The sequence below is a fragment of the Camellia sinensis genome, chromosome 13 (assembly GCF_055761805.1).
Source record: "Camellia sinensis isolate YWXY chromosome 13, ASM5576180v1, whole genome shotgun sequence".
In the NCBI taxonomy this organism is placed as follows: domain Eukaryota; kingdom Viridiplantae; phylum Streptophyta; class Magnoliopsida; order Ericales; family Theaceae; genus Camellia; species Camellia sinensis.
The window spans coordinates 113694523-113712109 of record NC_138973.1 but is presented as its reverse complement, the minus strand read 5'-3'; the positions used below and the strand labels follow the sequence as shown (position 1 = coordinate 113712109).

The following is a 17587-nucleotide window of genomic DNA, read 5'->3' as shown; positions in this document are numbered from 1 at the left end:
AATAATTTTCCCGCAAGAATTCAAAAAATTTAAATAAATTTTGTCCAAAAAATTAATGTGGGGACCTGACCCAGGCTGGACGGACGGCGGCGCGCTTGTAGTGGTTTGAGCCAAAGCCCACTTTGTCCATAACTCCTCCCTTCTACCAACTTGGGGTACCCCTTGGGGCCCAACCAAAGTTTGTCCACCTAGAGCTTATATACACATACAAACTCTTTTAAAGTTTCAATGTAGGACAATTATTTTAAGGTAACCCATATTTGACTCTTTAATTTCTTATTTCACGAACCCGAAAACGACGTCAACTTCCTATTTACTCATAAATAGTTTTGACGAACCATTTGCACCGTATGACTTGCCATGCGGCAAGGAACACGTCACCTCTTTGAACCCACTCCAAAAGACGTGTGGGCCCCACTCAAATTTAGGCTTAAAATTGGCTCAAAATAAACTTATGAAAACCATAATTTCCAACAATAACAAAATAAACTTGAATTTTCAATTTTAAGGATTAAAATTCTATTTTTTTTGATTTCTTTTCAATTTAAACCAAGCGTTTATTTTTGTTAAATAAAATCAACAAAAAAAAGAGTATTTTAATTATTGAACTCAATGAGTTTAGCAATTAAAATACCTATGTTTTTATTGATTTTACTTAATGAAAATAGACAAGTAATATCGATTAAAAAAAATCAAAAATTTAAGTTTAAATTAACAAAAAAATTCCAGAGTTTATTTTGTTATTAGGCTCAAATCTTGGAGGTTTTATTTATTTTATTTATTTTTGTAATTTGTTCTATTTTTTTTTTATTAAAAATACTAACAGTTGTAATCAATTGCACTAAATTGATAAAATCATAAATTCATAATGAAAATTGAACCAATTAAAATTATAAGAATCAAAATTATATAAAAATCAAAATATAAAAATTGTTGGTGTAATTTATCTATAAATTTTTTAGACAACTTTATGGGAAATCCTATACCCTATCAATATATATATATATATAGATGTATAACTTTGCCACAAAATTTTATAATATCAACTAAAAAATATGTAATTTTGTTACAAATTAACATAACAAAATGTCCAAAATTTTGTGGTTGATTTTACAAAAGTTTTTTGGCTTGGTTACAACATGTTTTGTTATGCCAATTTGTAACAAGATTATGTGTTTTGTTATTAATGTTATAAAATTTTATAATAAAATTATCCATTTTATGATAGGATATATATGTTATACACCCCTAAAGAGAACACACCATATTTGTTAAAATTAAAGGGAAATTTGTATTTTAGTGCAGTAATGGTAAAAAAATTATATTTTATAATGGTACAACTTTCTTGTGTTTATAGTACAAATTTATTAATGTATTTGATTGTTTGATTTATGTGTAATTTCCCCAAAATTAAAAGGAGCCGAGTTCACATGTCAAGAACCGAGGTGGGGCTCTAACTTTCCCGATGACAGCGCTCTCAGAGGATGGTGTAACGTGAATTGTCAGCTACATATAAAAGAAGGTAATGGAACCCACATTTGGGGGAAAAAAATTTAATATCACTGTAATGCCAATGATATGGAATCACTATTTATGTTAATTATATATTTTAGTTAAAAAGTTAAAATATTATTATAAATTGTCACATTATTTTCTTTATTTTTTTGTATATCTTTCCGTAAAAAGTTAAAAAATTATTAAAATAATATATTTCCAAACGAGTCATTAATAAGAGTTATGTATATATGTGAATTGAGGAGGGTGCGGTGTTCATAAGGCATATCACTGTATTGTGAGTTTGTAGGGATAATTTTCATTCTATTTCAATAATTCGAATCGTTCGTATTATAAGGTTCAAGTAGATCATTCCTGAAAAAAATTAAGTCAATTAGACACTTGTAACTCATAACAATACCACATTTATGTTTTTAAAAAATAAATTGTTTGCATATTTTTGATAATTTTTTTAAAAGCAATTATGGTTCAATAGTGGGGTTACACATGTCTGATTAATCTTATTTTTTTCTATAGAGATATTCGATGAATTTTATAATATCAACGGTTTGAATGATTAAATTAAATCGATATATACCTCAGCCAAGGCGTCACAACCGGGGGTGCTGTCCAAGGCTTGTCTATATGGCAAGGTAGTGAGTAGGATTCATCCCTCTGATATGAATATATTATTAGTTAATAATACAACTTATCACTGAAGACGACTTGTCATTGAAGACGTATATCACCATTGTATTGAAATTTGCTTCCACATTTGAGGTGTCTGGTCCCAACTCCCACAACAACCCAGTGCTTCACTGCTAGATTAAATTGGGGGTTTGATTTGATTCTCACATATCTATATATACTAATATTTGGACACATACGATGCATATGCAAATTCAAAAAAAGTATTGATAAACAATGACTATAGAAGTGATTTGTTCTGAAGACAACAAACTCATTAAGCAAACATAGAAAAAATTATAAAAATGTACTATAAAAAGAAATTAGATTTTTGTTTAAGCATAAATAGAATTCTTTTATGATTATTTTAGTTTCAAGCATTACAAATCCAATACTCATATAAAATACTTATAGTGAAAGAAGATAGGGGTCGTTAGAGAACCACACGAGAAGTTATTTATTCTAAAGTCGTATAGCAATTTGTAAAAAAATAAGACAAATTATAAATACACTCTCTAATGTTTGTTTAAAATACGAATTATATATCCCATGTAGTTTTAGAAATTACATTACACCCCTTGAAGTTTCTAACTCCATAAAAAACGACATATTTTACCAATAAATTGTCAAGTCGATGAACAATTTTTAATAATGTCAAAAATATATTTCAACTAATAGTTCAGCTAACTTTATTATTGTACATGAGAGCAATTAGAAATTTCATTTAGTTAAATAAAAAATTCTTACAAGTAGGTATTTGTAATTTTTTAAAATACAGAGGGCAATCCGTATTTTAAATAAATCTCAGTGGGTGTAATTGTAATTTATCCTAAAATTATAACATAATGTAGGATTTAGTTGGAGTATTTTGATTTTTTTTCATAAAAGTACAAACCCAATACTCTTAAACACTTACCGTCAAAACAAATTTTACGAACCGGAGAGTTGTAATAGTTGTTGTAGTGGTGGTGGTAATGATAGTGGTGAATGTGATGGTGGTAGTGATATAATGGCAATGTTTATGGTAACAATGACAATGGAAATAAATGTGGTGGTTGTGGATGCGTGATGGATGGTGGTACTAGTGATGGTGATGGTGGAGGCAGCAACAGTGGCTATAGTGGTGGTGATGGCAACGGTTATGAGGTTATACCGGTATATGTTGATGTTTATATATAAGCATTGATAAATTCAGTCAAAATTGAGTAATTTTTTATTACTTAAATTTTTAAAATTTTTAGTTTACATGGTAAGAATCACTTAAATTTTTTGGTAATATTAATTAGGAAAATCTTATGGTACACCTTTTTTTTTTGGAGGGGGGGAGAGAGTGTGTACCATATGCACTATATCATAATTGACGTAATTTTATCACAAAATTTTGTTACATCAACCACAAAATGCGTAATCTCGTCACAAAGTGGCATAACATAAAATGCAGTAACCAAGCCAAATACTTTTGTTACATGAATCATAAAATTTTAGACATTTTGTTACGTTATTTTGTGACGGGGTTATGTATTTTATGATTAATGTTATGAAATTTTGTGATAAAATTATGTCAATTTATGATAGGGTGCCTATGATACACACCCTTAAAAACGTGTATACCATAACATTTCCTTATTAATTATAATTATCAAACGGCTTAATAAATAGACAATTTTAAATATTAAATTAAATTATCAAGCACCACCTAAATTTGAGTCTTACTTATTTTGCAATGCAACTTATGTTTCTCCTTCCCCTTAAAAAAAATAAAAAGAAAAGAAAAGAAAAGAAAGAAAAAGGTAAATTACATTTTCAACCTCTCCATTTTACACTAAATCTCACTTTGACTCATAGACATAAAATCATGAGAGTCAACTTCTTACATTTTTGTCAAATGCCACTTTAGTCTCTATACATGAAATCGTGACAGTTAACCGCTTACACTTTTATTCAAATCTCACTTTGATCTCTACACAAGTGTCAATGTCTTTATTCCGTTATCTTATTTTTAAATCTTTAACACAATCCAGTCATGTGACAAAAATATGTCTACGAAATGAGGGTAAGAAAGGAAAATAATCTTGTTTCCCACCAATACACTTTGTTCTATGTGATAAGTATGTGAGAGTTATATAGTAAAATATATATGTTGTATGGTAAAAATTGGGACGAAAAGATAAGAAAGTAGAGTTTTTGAAATAAAAAAAAATGTGATAAAGAAATTAAAGAGAAAGAAAGATGAATAGACAAAAAAACTGTGTAATCGTGAAAAATAGAGTTTCATGATTCCAATTTATGCAAAATCCTAGTTCATCTTCATAATTGTTCACAATTTGTGTTTTGTTTTTAGCCTAATGTAGTTTTATTTTGACATAAATTTTGGGATAAAGTGGGTATTGGTAGAAAATGTAGATGATTTTTCTTTTTTAACATCATGTCATAGTCACATTCTTATCATATGACTAAATTCTGTTAAAGATTTAAACAATTGAGTAACAAAAATGAGGGACATTAATATTTGTATAGGGACAAAAGTGAGAATTTACTAAAAGTATAAGGAAAAGAAAGAAAACATGCAATAACTAACAACTATCCAAGTATCACTAACCCGCTACTATCTTAAACACGGGGAAAAAAAAAATCACTAACCCACAAAATATATGCTTACCTAAATGATATTAATATATTTGGGAAATTTATTTTTCAACCGACCATGCCTCACCACTCCCTAATTAAATGTGTATTATATATATGTATATGTTGTGATAATTAAATGGAAAATTCAAATATACACTGCTTAAAGGATATACAATATGTATTTTTAATTATATCATTTTTTTTAGTTATGATGTATGAATTCTTTAGTTATATCTCATGTTGTATTTAGTTATGATATTTTTTTTGTACTTATAATTCAAAAAATATAAAATTATGATTTTTTTTCCTAATTATAAAATACATATAATATGTATCATAATATTTTTCTAATTAAATATAGAATGCACACATGCTTCACTTCTGTTATATTAATAGTCACCACAATGAGTAATCGTTTGGTAAACATTTTGGGGCAAAAAAAGTATAAAAAGACAAAATAATTTATATAAGACAATAAAATAAAATTTCACATTCACACCATAATCATTATATTTTTTCTTTTACAAAAGTCAAAAAAATCTAAAAATAAAAACCAAACGAGACTTGAGTATTTGAGTTTCTGAAATCATTACTATAGCTTCAAATGCAACATCATAGACTTAAATAAATATATTGTATTAAATCATTATTATCCATTCACTAATCACTAAGTACCAATCATATATGTCACCCTTCTTGCAAATAAAAAAAAAAAAAAAATAGCATGACAACCATCTCCACCATCCATTTCTCCGAACCATGACGATCGATCCGCGTCGGATGCCTCGTCGGAACATTTGTCTTCTACCTGCTGACATCAACTCAACAAATTTTTTATAACATTATACTAATCATAAATTAATTAAACAATTTTCACATAATCCAAATCAACTGTCACTATATAATAGCATTGGCATTGTTGCAAATTAGATAATTACAATAAATACTAGCACCATTCACTACTAGAAAAAGGACCTTTTGCTACTATATAATTTGCGACCACTTGATCAGCCGTCGCAAATAACCAATTTATTCCTCTTTTACCCGTTTTCCTTCCTTATATTTGCCCTAGTTTTAGAAAAATTAAAACACGGATTGTTCTCTCTCTCTCTCTCTCTCTCGCATTACAGACATGCATAGCTCTGCTCTCTCGCTCTTCCGCTCGCCATTGTCGTCTGAAGATCTCCATCGGTATGAATCGCTCTTTCAATCTCGCTCTCTTTCTCTGTCCCTCAATCTCCCTCTCAATCTCTATCTCTCTGTCTCGCTGTCTCTCTCTCTCTCTCTCTCTCTCTCTCTCTCTCTCTCGTTTTCTTGAGTTCTCAAGCTTGTAATATACTTGTCAATTTGTTGAATTTCAGGTGATTTCATTGCAAATTAGGTGATTTCATCGGTGTCTTGTGAGAATAGAAGTAAATTTGCAATCCTCAACCTCCTCTATTGCCTCTGCTTCTCTCTATCTGACTTAGGAAATCTAGGTTTTCAATTATTTGCAATTCTTTTCTCATATGAAATGTTTCTATCTATTTTCAATCTCTATCTTGATCTGAGAACTTGTTTAGCTCCTTATGTGATCAAATTGATCATAAACGTTTGTTTTTCCTCAAGTGAGACTTGAATCTCAGTTTGTTTATTGTGAAAAATGTTATAAAACGAGAGCAAAAAAATGTGAAATTTTAAGGAGGCCGTCACCTAGAGATTGAGAAACAAAGATTTTAGTTGCATGCATTATCTGCTTTGGTATTTGTTGGATGGGAATTTTTTTAGTTTTTTTAGTTTTGCATAGAAATAGCTGATCTCAATTATTCCTATATATAACATTTTGTTTCTGGAAGTTTCAGTTTAAATTTGCCTGTAGTACCAGGGAAATATATGAATTTGTAGTTTTAAAAGTTGGTTTCAATTCATTTCTTTGGTTTTCTTGTTTTTTAGAGAAAGAAAATGCCTCGCACAGACCTTGTGGAGAGAATTCAGGGAGACATTAATGCCAGCATGCGTGCTATACTGATTGATTGGCTTGTAGAGGTAAGCCAAGCTATTGGTGACATTACCAAGTTGAATTTCTGTAGTTCATCAAAAAACAGAAAGTGCATTATTGAACCAGTTCATTCCATAAAAAAGTGGCATTCTTTTATGGCATCATAAATACCACCCTTGGTGTTATCTGGTTGTGAAAGTTTAGTCATTGTGAAGGGGACAGTTGTTTTAACCTTATAATCGGTACTTCATTTTGTTGTTGTTTCAGATAAGCCATTTAGTAACCAGTTGTCATGGCATCTTATTGTGGGTTGCTGAAGAGTACAGTCTTGTACCTGAAACTTTGTTTTTGACTGTTAATTACATAGATCGTTATCTTTCTGGCAATGTAATTCAGAGGCAACGACTACAGTTGCTTGGTGTTGCCTGCATGATGATTGCTGCGTAAGATTTAACATTTTAGTTTCTTGTTTTCGGTTGTTCTTCTCCATCTTCTGTGTCTCTTCCTCTGTGTGTGTGTAGTGAGGAGAGAATGATAACTGATTATAACCTGTAATATGATAATGCTGCCAGTAAATACGAGGAGATCTGTGCACCTCAGGTGGAAGAGTTTTGTTACGTCGCTGACAACACATACTTCAAGAAAGAGGTTTGGTTCTAATCTTCAGATGGATTTTGCAATTCTAGACTTCTTTAAAGTGCTTCTGTTGTTAACCTGCATTACGCAATTTAATTGCTGCAGGTTTTGCAAATGGAATCTTCCGTGCTGAATTACTTGAAGTTTGAAATGTCAGCCCCAACCGCTGGATGTTTTTTAACGTAAGGGCCACCTGTCTGATCTTTATTGAAAGTAGTGCATTTTAGTGTGTTTCTCTATTCATTGACTTGACTATTCATGCAATTCTTAGGTGGTTTGTTCGTGCTGCTCAAGGAATTAATGAGGTATTTATCTCGGACTAGTTAAGTTTCTTGGTTCCATTGCTTCTTGAGTTGATTAAAGTTTTCCATCACCTGGTAACGATGGAACCCTGAACTGTCGCATGATGTACTAATACTAGCAATATGTTTAATGGTCTCAATTGTAGTGGAAGTATGGTGGCATTCCACAATTGAAGAGAGATTTAAGTAATATTGAAATATATGAAATTGGAGATATTGAAATCTCCCATTGATACTGACTCACTTCTTTGCATCAGTACAAATTTGTTGCAAAGAAGAACTGCCCTTCCTCAATACCTCAGGAGTTCTTTATTGACCTCAGCGACTAGACATCCGGTTTTGTTCAAATGTTCTGTTGGATAGAGTTGGAAGTAATTTGCCATTGGGCTCATGAAATACACTTCTATTTATCATTAATTTGTGAAAATAAAGATCTCTGTTCTTTAATTCAGTAACACAGCTTTTACTGTAACCAGGCCTTAGTTTTGTATTTTCTAAATTTGTGTTATGAACCTTCTGTTTATTGGTGATTTGATTTGGGAATTTTGACTTAATAGGAATAGGTGTTATTTTGTCACGTAACAAAACATGACAAAACACTTGCTAGGGTGTTTTGTCAAGGGCTTGATTAACATTGTTATCTGTACTAAAGTAGCAATCTTCAAACTCCTCCATGCCTGGGATCACATGTGAATCCTTGTTCAGTGACATGTCAATCTCCCATGTCACAATTTTTAGCTTTGGGAATTTCTTACAAACAGCATGTCTTCCTTCAGGAGCCTGCGTCGTAATTTCAAAATTTTCAAAAATGAAATATAAACTATTAATAATTCTGTAGAACTTATAATTGTCTGGAGAGAAAACAATTAAACAATTCTCTTATCTAGGTGCCTGCTATTTTTTGATTTTTATATCTATACTTCACAGAGAATGTTGACTCTTCAAACAAATCTCTATTAAAATTTGTTTAGGATGTCTGAGAAGCCCAAAACTTCTGAGAGAATTGATGAGCAGTATTTCTCAAAAATTGTGGAAGACTTCAGCAGCCGAGCGATGAAGCTGGAAAGCGACTTGTTCAGGTATGAATCAAGTTTTCCATTCATGAAAACAATTTTTAGAAACTATTGTCTTGTATCAATTGGAAGATCAAGTATGCTACAGAGACCTGTACATGAAAATGTACCCTACACATGCAGCTTACCAAACCGTATTTTGTGCTCATCATAGAACTTACCATGTGTTTCATCATTTTTTTCTTTTGTTTTGATTCGTTACTACCAATCAGTATACATGGCATGGGTTACATAAATTTACCCATGAAACCAAAATTAGAGCTGAGTAGCCAAATGCAACACCTGAATCTGTACCTCCTGCAAAGTTAGCTAGATAATAAAGATCCCATCTATAATTACGTGCTCTTCCCGTCTTTTATGTGGGTCTTGTTTTCAGTTTGTGATGCAGATTAAACAAGACAGCATCAATTGTAGACGTAAGAGTGGAATACCAGGAAATAGAGAAGTTCTCTGTCATATATTGAGGAAGTATTGTTCTTAATATATTTTCATGAGAATTTAAGGAGATTCATGGAGTAACCCAATCATCTTTCCTAGGGTTGTTACATTAATCAACTAAATTTACATGTATTTCATATGAATTTCTAGTAGCTGTGGCTTTGCAGCCATTCTTCTTCTTCTTCTTCCTTTTTTTCCAGGGTTGGTAGAAGAGTTGGCATCATGAAGAAAAACAGGATAATTGGCAACTAAATGAGGCACGGTTTCAGAGGTACCCTTTGGCTCTATTTGATAGCAATGTCGTTTAAAAAAGAATCTATCTACTAATGAGCATCTTAAATGTATTGGTTAGTAAAGCATTTGAGGGTTGTACATTCTTCAACTATCCATTTTTATTGGGGAATGTTCAACCAGTTTAAGCCTATTATGGAGTGCTGTATGAGCACTACTAAGAAATGCCTCCAGTGACAGTTACCCTCTGCTGTAGCATTCTTCTTGATGGAGTTTTGTTTACTAAATGCAGGTGGTTTTAAATCATAATTTCCGAACCTAGTAGTTTTAAACTTATTTTCCAAACTCAGGATGTTTCAAGAAGTTTTTTTCAGCAACTATAGTTGTGTTTTGATCATGACTCTATAAAATAACTTGAGTTTGGAAAATATGTTTAAAACTGCTTCATTTGAAAATTCAATTTCCAAACATTTGCATTTGCTGAAAAAAACCTTGGACTGTATATAAATTATTGGCGAATCTTCTAGAACTCCACAACAGATATTGGGGTTTTGTTTGGTGAAGTTTTGTACTGTGTCTATTTGTTGGTTTTTTTTTCTGACTAAAGCACTTTGTTGTAGGGGGGGACAAAAGGTCCCTGACAAAGATCTCATGTTTACTAGTAACTACTAAAATTCTATTGTTTTTTTTGTTTATTCTGATTAAAAGTACAAAGTATTCAGACAATGATTCTGTGGCCCTTATTTATTAATGTCATCATAAAATCAAGTAGGATAAGATGGATGGGGAGATTGAAAGAAACACAAAAGGAGTGACTTATTGCAGAGGACCCAAAAAGCATTTTATTTTGGTTGGAACGATTGAATTGAATTCTCTCTAACACACACACATGGTTGAAATTGTCACCATTCGCTTCGGATGAAGTGAGTTAGAAAGAAGCATGTTAGTGTTGGTCATTATAGTTATGTTAGATGATGTGGGCTTTCATATAATTATTGTAAGCAAAGGCTCCCACATGCTGAAAATTAGAACTAACACGTCAGTCATTAGTGCCAATAATGAACTGCCATCAAAGGATTAATCTGATTGGATTGGGTGACCATTTTCTTGTCTATTTATTTGTGCAAATTACGAATTGGCATCTATATTTTTGTACTTTACTCCAAGCAAAAGAATTTAGAGAATGAACCTTTTTTTTTTCTCTTGACAATTTCTTTTCAAATAGTTTTATTTTTATTATTTCAAGTTAAACTGCATTAAATTTTCAAGTCACGTGTATATGTTTTTGCAGGTTTTGTTGAGGGAGTAGTTGATATAATCGAGCGGCTGATGTTTGGGAGCCAAACTGAGATTATGTTGCTCTTTCTTTTCTTTTCTTTTCTTCTTTTTTTTTTTCTTTTTCTTTTTTTTTTTTTTTTGAGGACTTGAATCTTTTAGTACAATATATTTTAAGGATGGTTGATGGATATTTCTTTTGCATGTATGAAAGTTTATATTTTGTTTGCACACTTATATGTGAATGTATTTCTATTATGAGTTTAAATTAATTTGTTAATTTTGTTATTTTTAATTAAAAAAAATTGTTAGGTGTTTGCAATTCATTTTTTTGTTGTAATAAACGTATATATGATTTTATTATAAAAATAATTATTTGCGACGGTAAAAAAGAAGTCGATAAAAGTGTTTTTGAATTTTTTTTTTTTTTTTGTTGCGACGGCAAAATAGCTGTTGTAAAAAGTAGGTTAGGCAGTCGCAAATAGTTTGCGACTGTTATTTTGCGGTCGCAAAAAGTATTTGCCACCCCCACATTCGCGACCCTCATTTGCCGTCGCATGGGCCGTCGCAAAAAGTCTTTTGCGACTGTTTTTTTATTATTTGCGACGGCTTGTAGCGGTCGCAAAAAGCACTTTTTTTAGTAGTGATTGGCATTGCCTTCTCCCTGTCCTCATCTCTCCTCTCCTCTTAAATGGAATGCCACCGGAATCAGACGACAAACACCGTCGGCTTTTCTCTCCTCCCGACCGTGCTCATACAATATAAAATTCTTAATCTAGCTTTACCCGATATTGTTCGATTAAAATCCACTAATAAGTTTATTGCCTCAATTATCTTTGACCAAGATTTCGTTCGGGAATATAATGTGAAATCGAGCTCAACCACTTGGCTTTTTATTTACACGAAGCGATGGCGTCGTAAATCTATGCTCCATGGCTTTGTGGACGGCTCTAATCGGTGGTTTGAAATTCCGATTTTGGAATTGTTGATTCCGATGGTTTCTTCCTGGGAAGATCTCTATTTTTTGACTGCGTCGGGTAATTACTTTCTCTTTGCTTCCAACACTAGCCAGGAAGTTATTTATGTTAATCCCATGGCTAAGATAGTTAGAAAGATCCCTCCAAGCCCACTAGGTCCACGTGGCACATCTTTGTGGCGCCGATCTGGTATGAAATTACTACCCGGCCCTCCTAGGTCGGGTCATTTCCGATTTTTATTTGCTGAATATAATGAAAACCGTCCAGTTTTATTTGAGTATAACTCAGAGATTGACAAGTGGCGATCTATAGAAGCAAAGGAAAATGTTTGGAATTTGCCATGTGTCAATGAAAGAGGGGGTGACTATATTTTCCTTAGTGTCATTAATGGAAGGAGTGGAAGTGTCCTTATTGCCCTTGGATCCGAAGGTGATGACGACCCGGTGGTTATACGACCGAGATTTCATAGGGGAGGGGAAGAGCAACAGTTGGCCGTAGGATTCAGTTGGGGGAACGTATTTGATCAATTACACGTGTACGGTGATGGAAATATGATGATTCTTAGATCAGATGATGTTGATGATGTGAGTAAAAGGAGAAGGATGTTAGAAAGTGTAGAACTGTGGGGGTTGAGCTCAAATGGTATGTCTTGGGAATTCATATCAATGGTACCAAGTGGGCTAATTGAGAAGATTAAGAAGCCTTATGGGGTTATAATTGGGTGTATAGAGGAAAGACAAGGAACAGTTAGGGCTGTCTTGATGTCCAACTTTGAAGGCATTTGGGACATAATTTGGCTATGCTATGATATCAAGAGACAGCATTGGACTTGGGTCCCACTCCCTGATTGCAATATGAAGGGTTTAAACATGGCTGGCATTGCCTTCTCTTCTGGCCTCACCTTGTCTTGATTACTTTCAAATGTTTTTTTGTTTTTTTTTTTGTTTTTCAAAGCAAAAACATCATGGCGTAAACATATAGAATAATGTTACGCTTCATAAAAACTTTTGAGGAAGATAGTCATAAAGACTATCCTCCATTAGATTAGTTTATAATATTTTATTATATGTTATATAATTCGGTGGTACTATATGTTCTAATTAGTGTACACACTAGTGTACCAATTAGTATTATGATATTATTATTGACCACATTTATTATACAAGTTACAAATATCTAAAACCATACAAATGACGTATACTAGTATATACATTAATTGGTACATATAGAATTATTCTATGCAATTATATACAATTTATAACTTATTAATCATAGAGCACTATAAGATAAAACTAAATTTGTACTATTTGCACACTAAGACTTGAAAATTAAAATATATTTACATTAAGGTAAACCTCTTTTCTTACTTTGTTACCTATCAAAATTAGATTATTTCTAAAAATTTCATGAAATTTTTCTTAATATTTTTTTTATGAAACCTAACATTTTTCATATATATATATATATATGAATCAAGCTCATCTTCAATCTAGTTTTTAGACAGAGTGGTCCAGTTTGCATGGATATGGGCCTATTTTAGATCCGTTTTAGTAAGCTAAACCGTTGTATTTGTTAAAAATAAAAAATAAAAAAAAATTGTTCTATTTTTAAGATCATAGTTAACATCTATTTTTCTTAAAGAAAAATATGATTTGATCAGATAACTCTCAATGGCCGATCAAGTTAATTTTTTTTATAAATGCTCTTCTTAACAAACTTTACAATTGAAATAATTCAAATCATCAAATCGGACCTAGAGTCATGGAAATTGGATCGTCCTTCCTAAAAAAGTGAACTAAAAACAAGTTTGATTCTCTCTCTATATAGACATAGTGAGAGGGAAAAGGTGTCAAGGGTCGAACTCTCAATCAGTTGAGTATTGCATCAAATGCCGATCACTAAGCTAAATGACAATTGCTATCAAATGTTTGTATCCATCATATCGGCAAAATCTATGTATATAATTTATAATTGAATCTAATAATTATAACAGTTATTTGAAATAGTTTGAAAAAAATTAAAATAATGTATAACAATCTCTATAATAAGGGAGAAGTGTTTTTAAAAATATATAAAATGTATGTGAGATACATTTCATTTAAATGGTCTAGATCAATCCTATTCAATATCTACGGTTGAGATCTACTCTTTCTCCCACGTCTGCTCTCTCTCCCACGTCTGCCAAATGTCTCTTATCTCCCTCTCTCCACGTTCTCTTACCTTGGTGGATCTCTCATGTGTTGTAGTTCAAAGAAAGAGATGGGTGTTGTGTTCACACACTCTCTCTCTCTCTTTCTCTCTCTAGGGTTCTCTCTCTCGATTCGTCGCACTACCGTTACCAGAACCACCGCCTCCTTCACAACCACATCAACCACGCCCCTCTTCTGCAGCAGCGCCGTAGTCTGCATCTGCCACTCTCTTCTGTGTTCACCGCTCGATGGTGCCGTTGTTTCGGTGCCGAACAGACAATCTTCTGCAGGCTCTTCGCTACGCTGCTCAATTCGGCTCCCTTCGATACCGACGGTGTTTCAATTTGGGTTTATTCAATTTGGGTATATTATTTATTCAATTTGGGTTTTCTTTAATTTTTGTGGGTATTTGTTGTTTTTGTGATAGATGCTAAGCAAGCGCAAGGGTTCCTCTCATTCTTCAAAACCCTGCCCCGTGTAAGAAAACTCTTCTTTTATACTTTGCATTTCTTTGACTCTCTCTCTCTGAGTGGAAATGTTTGAAAAATCTCACAACCCTAATCTGATTGTGGCGCTCTGTTTTCAGGACCCTAGGGCTGTTCGATTCTTTGATCGCCGGTCATAACACTCGAATCTGTACGAAGGTCATAACACATATTTTTTTTTGGTGTGTGTGGGTCAATGAAAGTCTTATTGTAAGTAATCTTATTGTAAGTAATCTGTGGGTTGTCGAATTGAGTTTGATGATTTTGTGATTGATTGGTTTTTTTCAGGTATGATGAGCTTTGGATACCATTGATTTCTGATCTTACGGTTGGATCAACATCAAATCATCATCCCCCAATGATTCTTCCTCCTATTGATATTCAATGGGTCTGGTTTTGTCACACCTTCAATCCGGTAAGCTATTATTTGATATGTTCTAATTTGAACTCTATTTGGTTGCCCAGAAAAGGTCACAATTTGGGCTAAGTTAACTTTTGGGATTTTGTTTGCTTTTCTTCTGTTTTCAGAGCACCCAAACACAATGTAATCCAATATAACAGTCCATTTTCAGGTCTTTTATAGGCAATACTGTGATTCAAGGTTCTCAAAAATCATAGCAAAACCAGCTATTTTCGACGAAGATAATGAAGAGTATGCATTGAATAGATGCAGAGATATTTGGATCCTTAGATACCTATTTGAGCTGTTCTTTGTGGTTGGTACTTCAATTCATTGTGTATATACATATTTTTGGTTGTGTTATTATATACATAAGTTTGTATGCTTGTGGTTTGATTTGAAAATGGGTATGTCTTGGTACATTGGTTCTGCTCTTATCTGCTCAAATTTGATCAAAAAATGGCTGAATACAGATGCTCTAAGACATACGCTATGACTCGAGATAAGGAGTTTTCCATGGCTACACAATAGACATTTTGATTTGCATTCGATTTCAATTGTTTTTATTCATTTTCGATTCTGAAATTGCTTGGATCTATATTCAATTAGCTTGTATTTGGTTAGTTTGTTCGATTGACGTATGGTTTCGATTTTGGGGTTTTGAAACATTTGTGTTATCGATGTTTTGGTAGTGTAGAGATTTTTAGGTTTTTCTTTTTAAACATATGATGAACAACTCTGATTCTTCCCCAATCTATCTGTTAGGTTTTTATTATTGGCAACCCCGTTTGACAAAACTCCTTTCAGATGTATTTATTTTCGCATTTTTTATTTCAGTGAGGCTATGAGTTTATTAGATGCGAATCCAAACCCGAATCGAACCATGCAGAGAAGTTTGCGATGTTAATGCTTTGAAGATTGCCACTTCGCTGATTATTACGGGGGTCGAGCTGCCCGGTCAGCTCGCGGCCGAAACAAAATGCAAAATTGCATTCAAAATTGCATGTCCGTCGTTGCTCGCTCGAGTTGACAAGGTAAAAGAAAAGAAGGTACACCCTGTTTTTATTTGTCATCATTGTGGTATGCATGGTCATATTCGCCCTTATTGTTATAAGTTGCATGGGAGAGTGTCTCAAAAGGGTAGGAATTCGAATACTTTTTGGATTAGGAGACAACCTTACATGTCCAGGCAGAATACCAAGATGCATGAGGGTGTTCACAATGCCATGATATTTACCAAGACCGCTAGACCAAATTCTGTTAAGATCAAAAAGATTTGGGTGAGAAAACTTGATTTGTGTTAATTTGTTTATTTGTTTTAGCTTTTGGATTTTTGTGTGTTGTTTTTTTTAATAAAGAAAAATTGAAAAAAAAAAAAAAACCAAAAAGATTTTCTTGTATGGTTTTGCAAGCTTGAAATTTTTGAGTGGTCCTTGGTGCATATTGGATTTGATGAGAATATCCATTACATGTTAATATAGGTGTGCTATCTGTGGTCATTACTCATTCTGGAGTGTGTGTTTTTTGATTAGTATGTCTCATTCTGTACACACTCTTGGATTAGCAAATTTTAGAGTCTTCCGCCTTAGTGATTATTTTTTTATGGACTTCCGGCATTGTATCTTTTGCTTTCTAGAGGAATTGACCTATGCTAGCATATCTTGGGTGATGTTGAGTCTCTTAACCACCTACCATCCTTTTGCATCTCCATGGCTTTCCCCTTAATTCTTTGCAGTCTAGCCATGAGGAAAAGGCTACCTCAGAGTCACCAACCAGGCCATCCTTATTATATCCATGCTTCTCTGGTTCGGTTTCCATACTCTTGAGCGTGTCAGCCACCAATGATTGTGCAAAAGAAAAAGAAAAAGAAAAAGAAAAAGAAAAAGCAAAAGCAAAAGAAAGAGAAGAAGACAAAATATGCAAAAGAAAGAAAAAACATGTGAAAAAAAAAGAAAAGAAAAAAAAAGGGAAAAGATTCATTGATTGAGGGGGAGCCTCCGCCTTTACTCACCAAATACCCCTTGATTCCTAGTGGTTTGACTTTCCTTTGTCGTGCTTAAGATTCTCTTGTCGGAGGTCCATCTTTCAGATCACTACTAGGATTGAATCTAGTGTTTGTCGAACTCCAAGAGTCACACACACATTTTTTTTTGGGATCTATGCTTTTCACATAATTCATCACTTTCTTGCATGAGGAATTTTCTACAGACTGTGCACATTGTGTTTACTAGTAATGGTGCTTCTTGGATAATCTTGTGTGTTTTAAGGTACAAATCTGAAATTCCTTGCTTGCTCCACCATATTATTTTTTTGTCGTTTTCTTCTTGTTCACTGTTTTTAGTGTTTGTGGTTGCTTTTAGTGAGGGGGAGTTTGGTTCATCTTGATGTGGGTTGGTAATGGAGTTTGGTTTATTATTGCAAGAGTTTGTTAGCATGAACACTTTGATATGATTTGGTAAGGGAGATTGGCTTTATGTTTTGCATGTTGCTATGCACTATTTGCCCTTCTTGTATGTTCATGATATTTACATCGTCATATCATTGCTTGTGAGGTTTATGATCTTGCTTTTGTTGTTTGAGAGTTGTTTTTCATGAGTCTTAGTTTTCATCTATTCTTGCTTCAAGATAACTGTGTCATATGTCTATTGCTTTTTCATATACTCTTGTGGGACTAATAGTTGTTTTGGAGATTGTGGCACTAATGACTATTTTGCAGATCATGACCTTGAGAAAGCAGTTTGTTTTTTGGATGTAATGGGTTGGGGTGATTAGGATTTTATTTGTTAGATGTGTT

At 33.0% G+C, this 17587-nt stretch overlaps 2 protein-coding genes across 2 annotated transcripts; both read left to right on the top strand.

Annotated features, from left to right (window-relative positions):
- The first annotated feature begins 5763 nt into the window (after positions 1-5763).
- LOC114280592 (cyclin-A1-1-like) lies at positions 5764-10975 on the top strand. Its single transcript, XM_082903213.1, has 10 exons — positions 5764-6000; positions 6171-6221; positions 6742-6834; positions 7055-7230; positions 7360-7435; positions 7529-7605; positions 7695-7728; positions 9175-9266; positions 9437-9507; positions 10759-10975. Exons 3-9 carry the CDS (start codon positions 6751-6753, stop codon positions 9486-9488), a joined length of 591 nt encoding a protein of 196 aa, XP_082759339.1. The 5' UTR covers positions 5764-6000; positions 6171-6221; positions 6742-6750; the 3' UTR covers positions 9489-9507; positions 10759-10975.
- Positions 10976-11667: 692 nt separating this feature from the next.
- LOC114259838 (uncharacterized) lies at positions 11668-12630 on the top strand. The gene has a single exon (XM_028199870.2). It carries the CDS (start codon positions 11668-11670, stop codon positions 12628-12630), a length of 963 nt encoding a protein of 320 aa, XP_028055671.2.
- The last annotated feature ends 4957 nt before the right edge of the window (positions 12631-17587 follow it).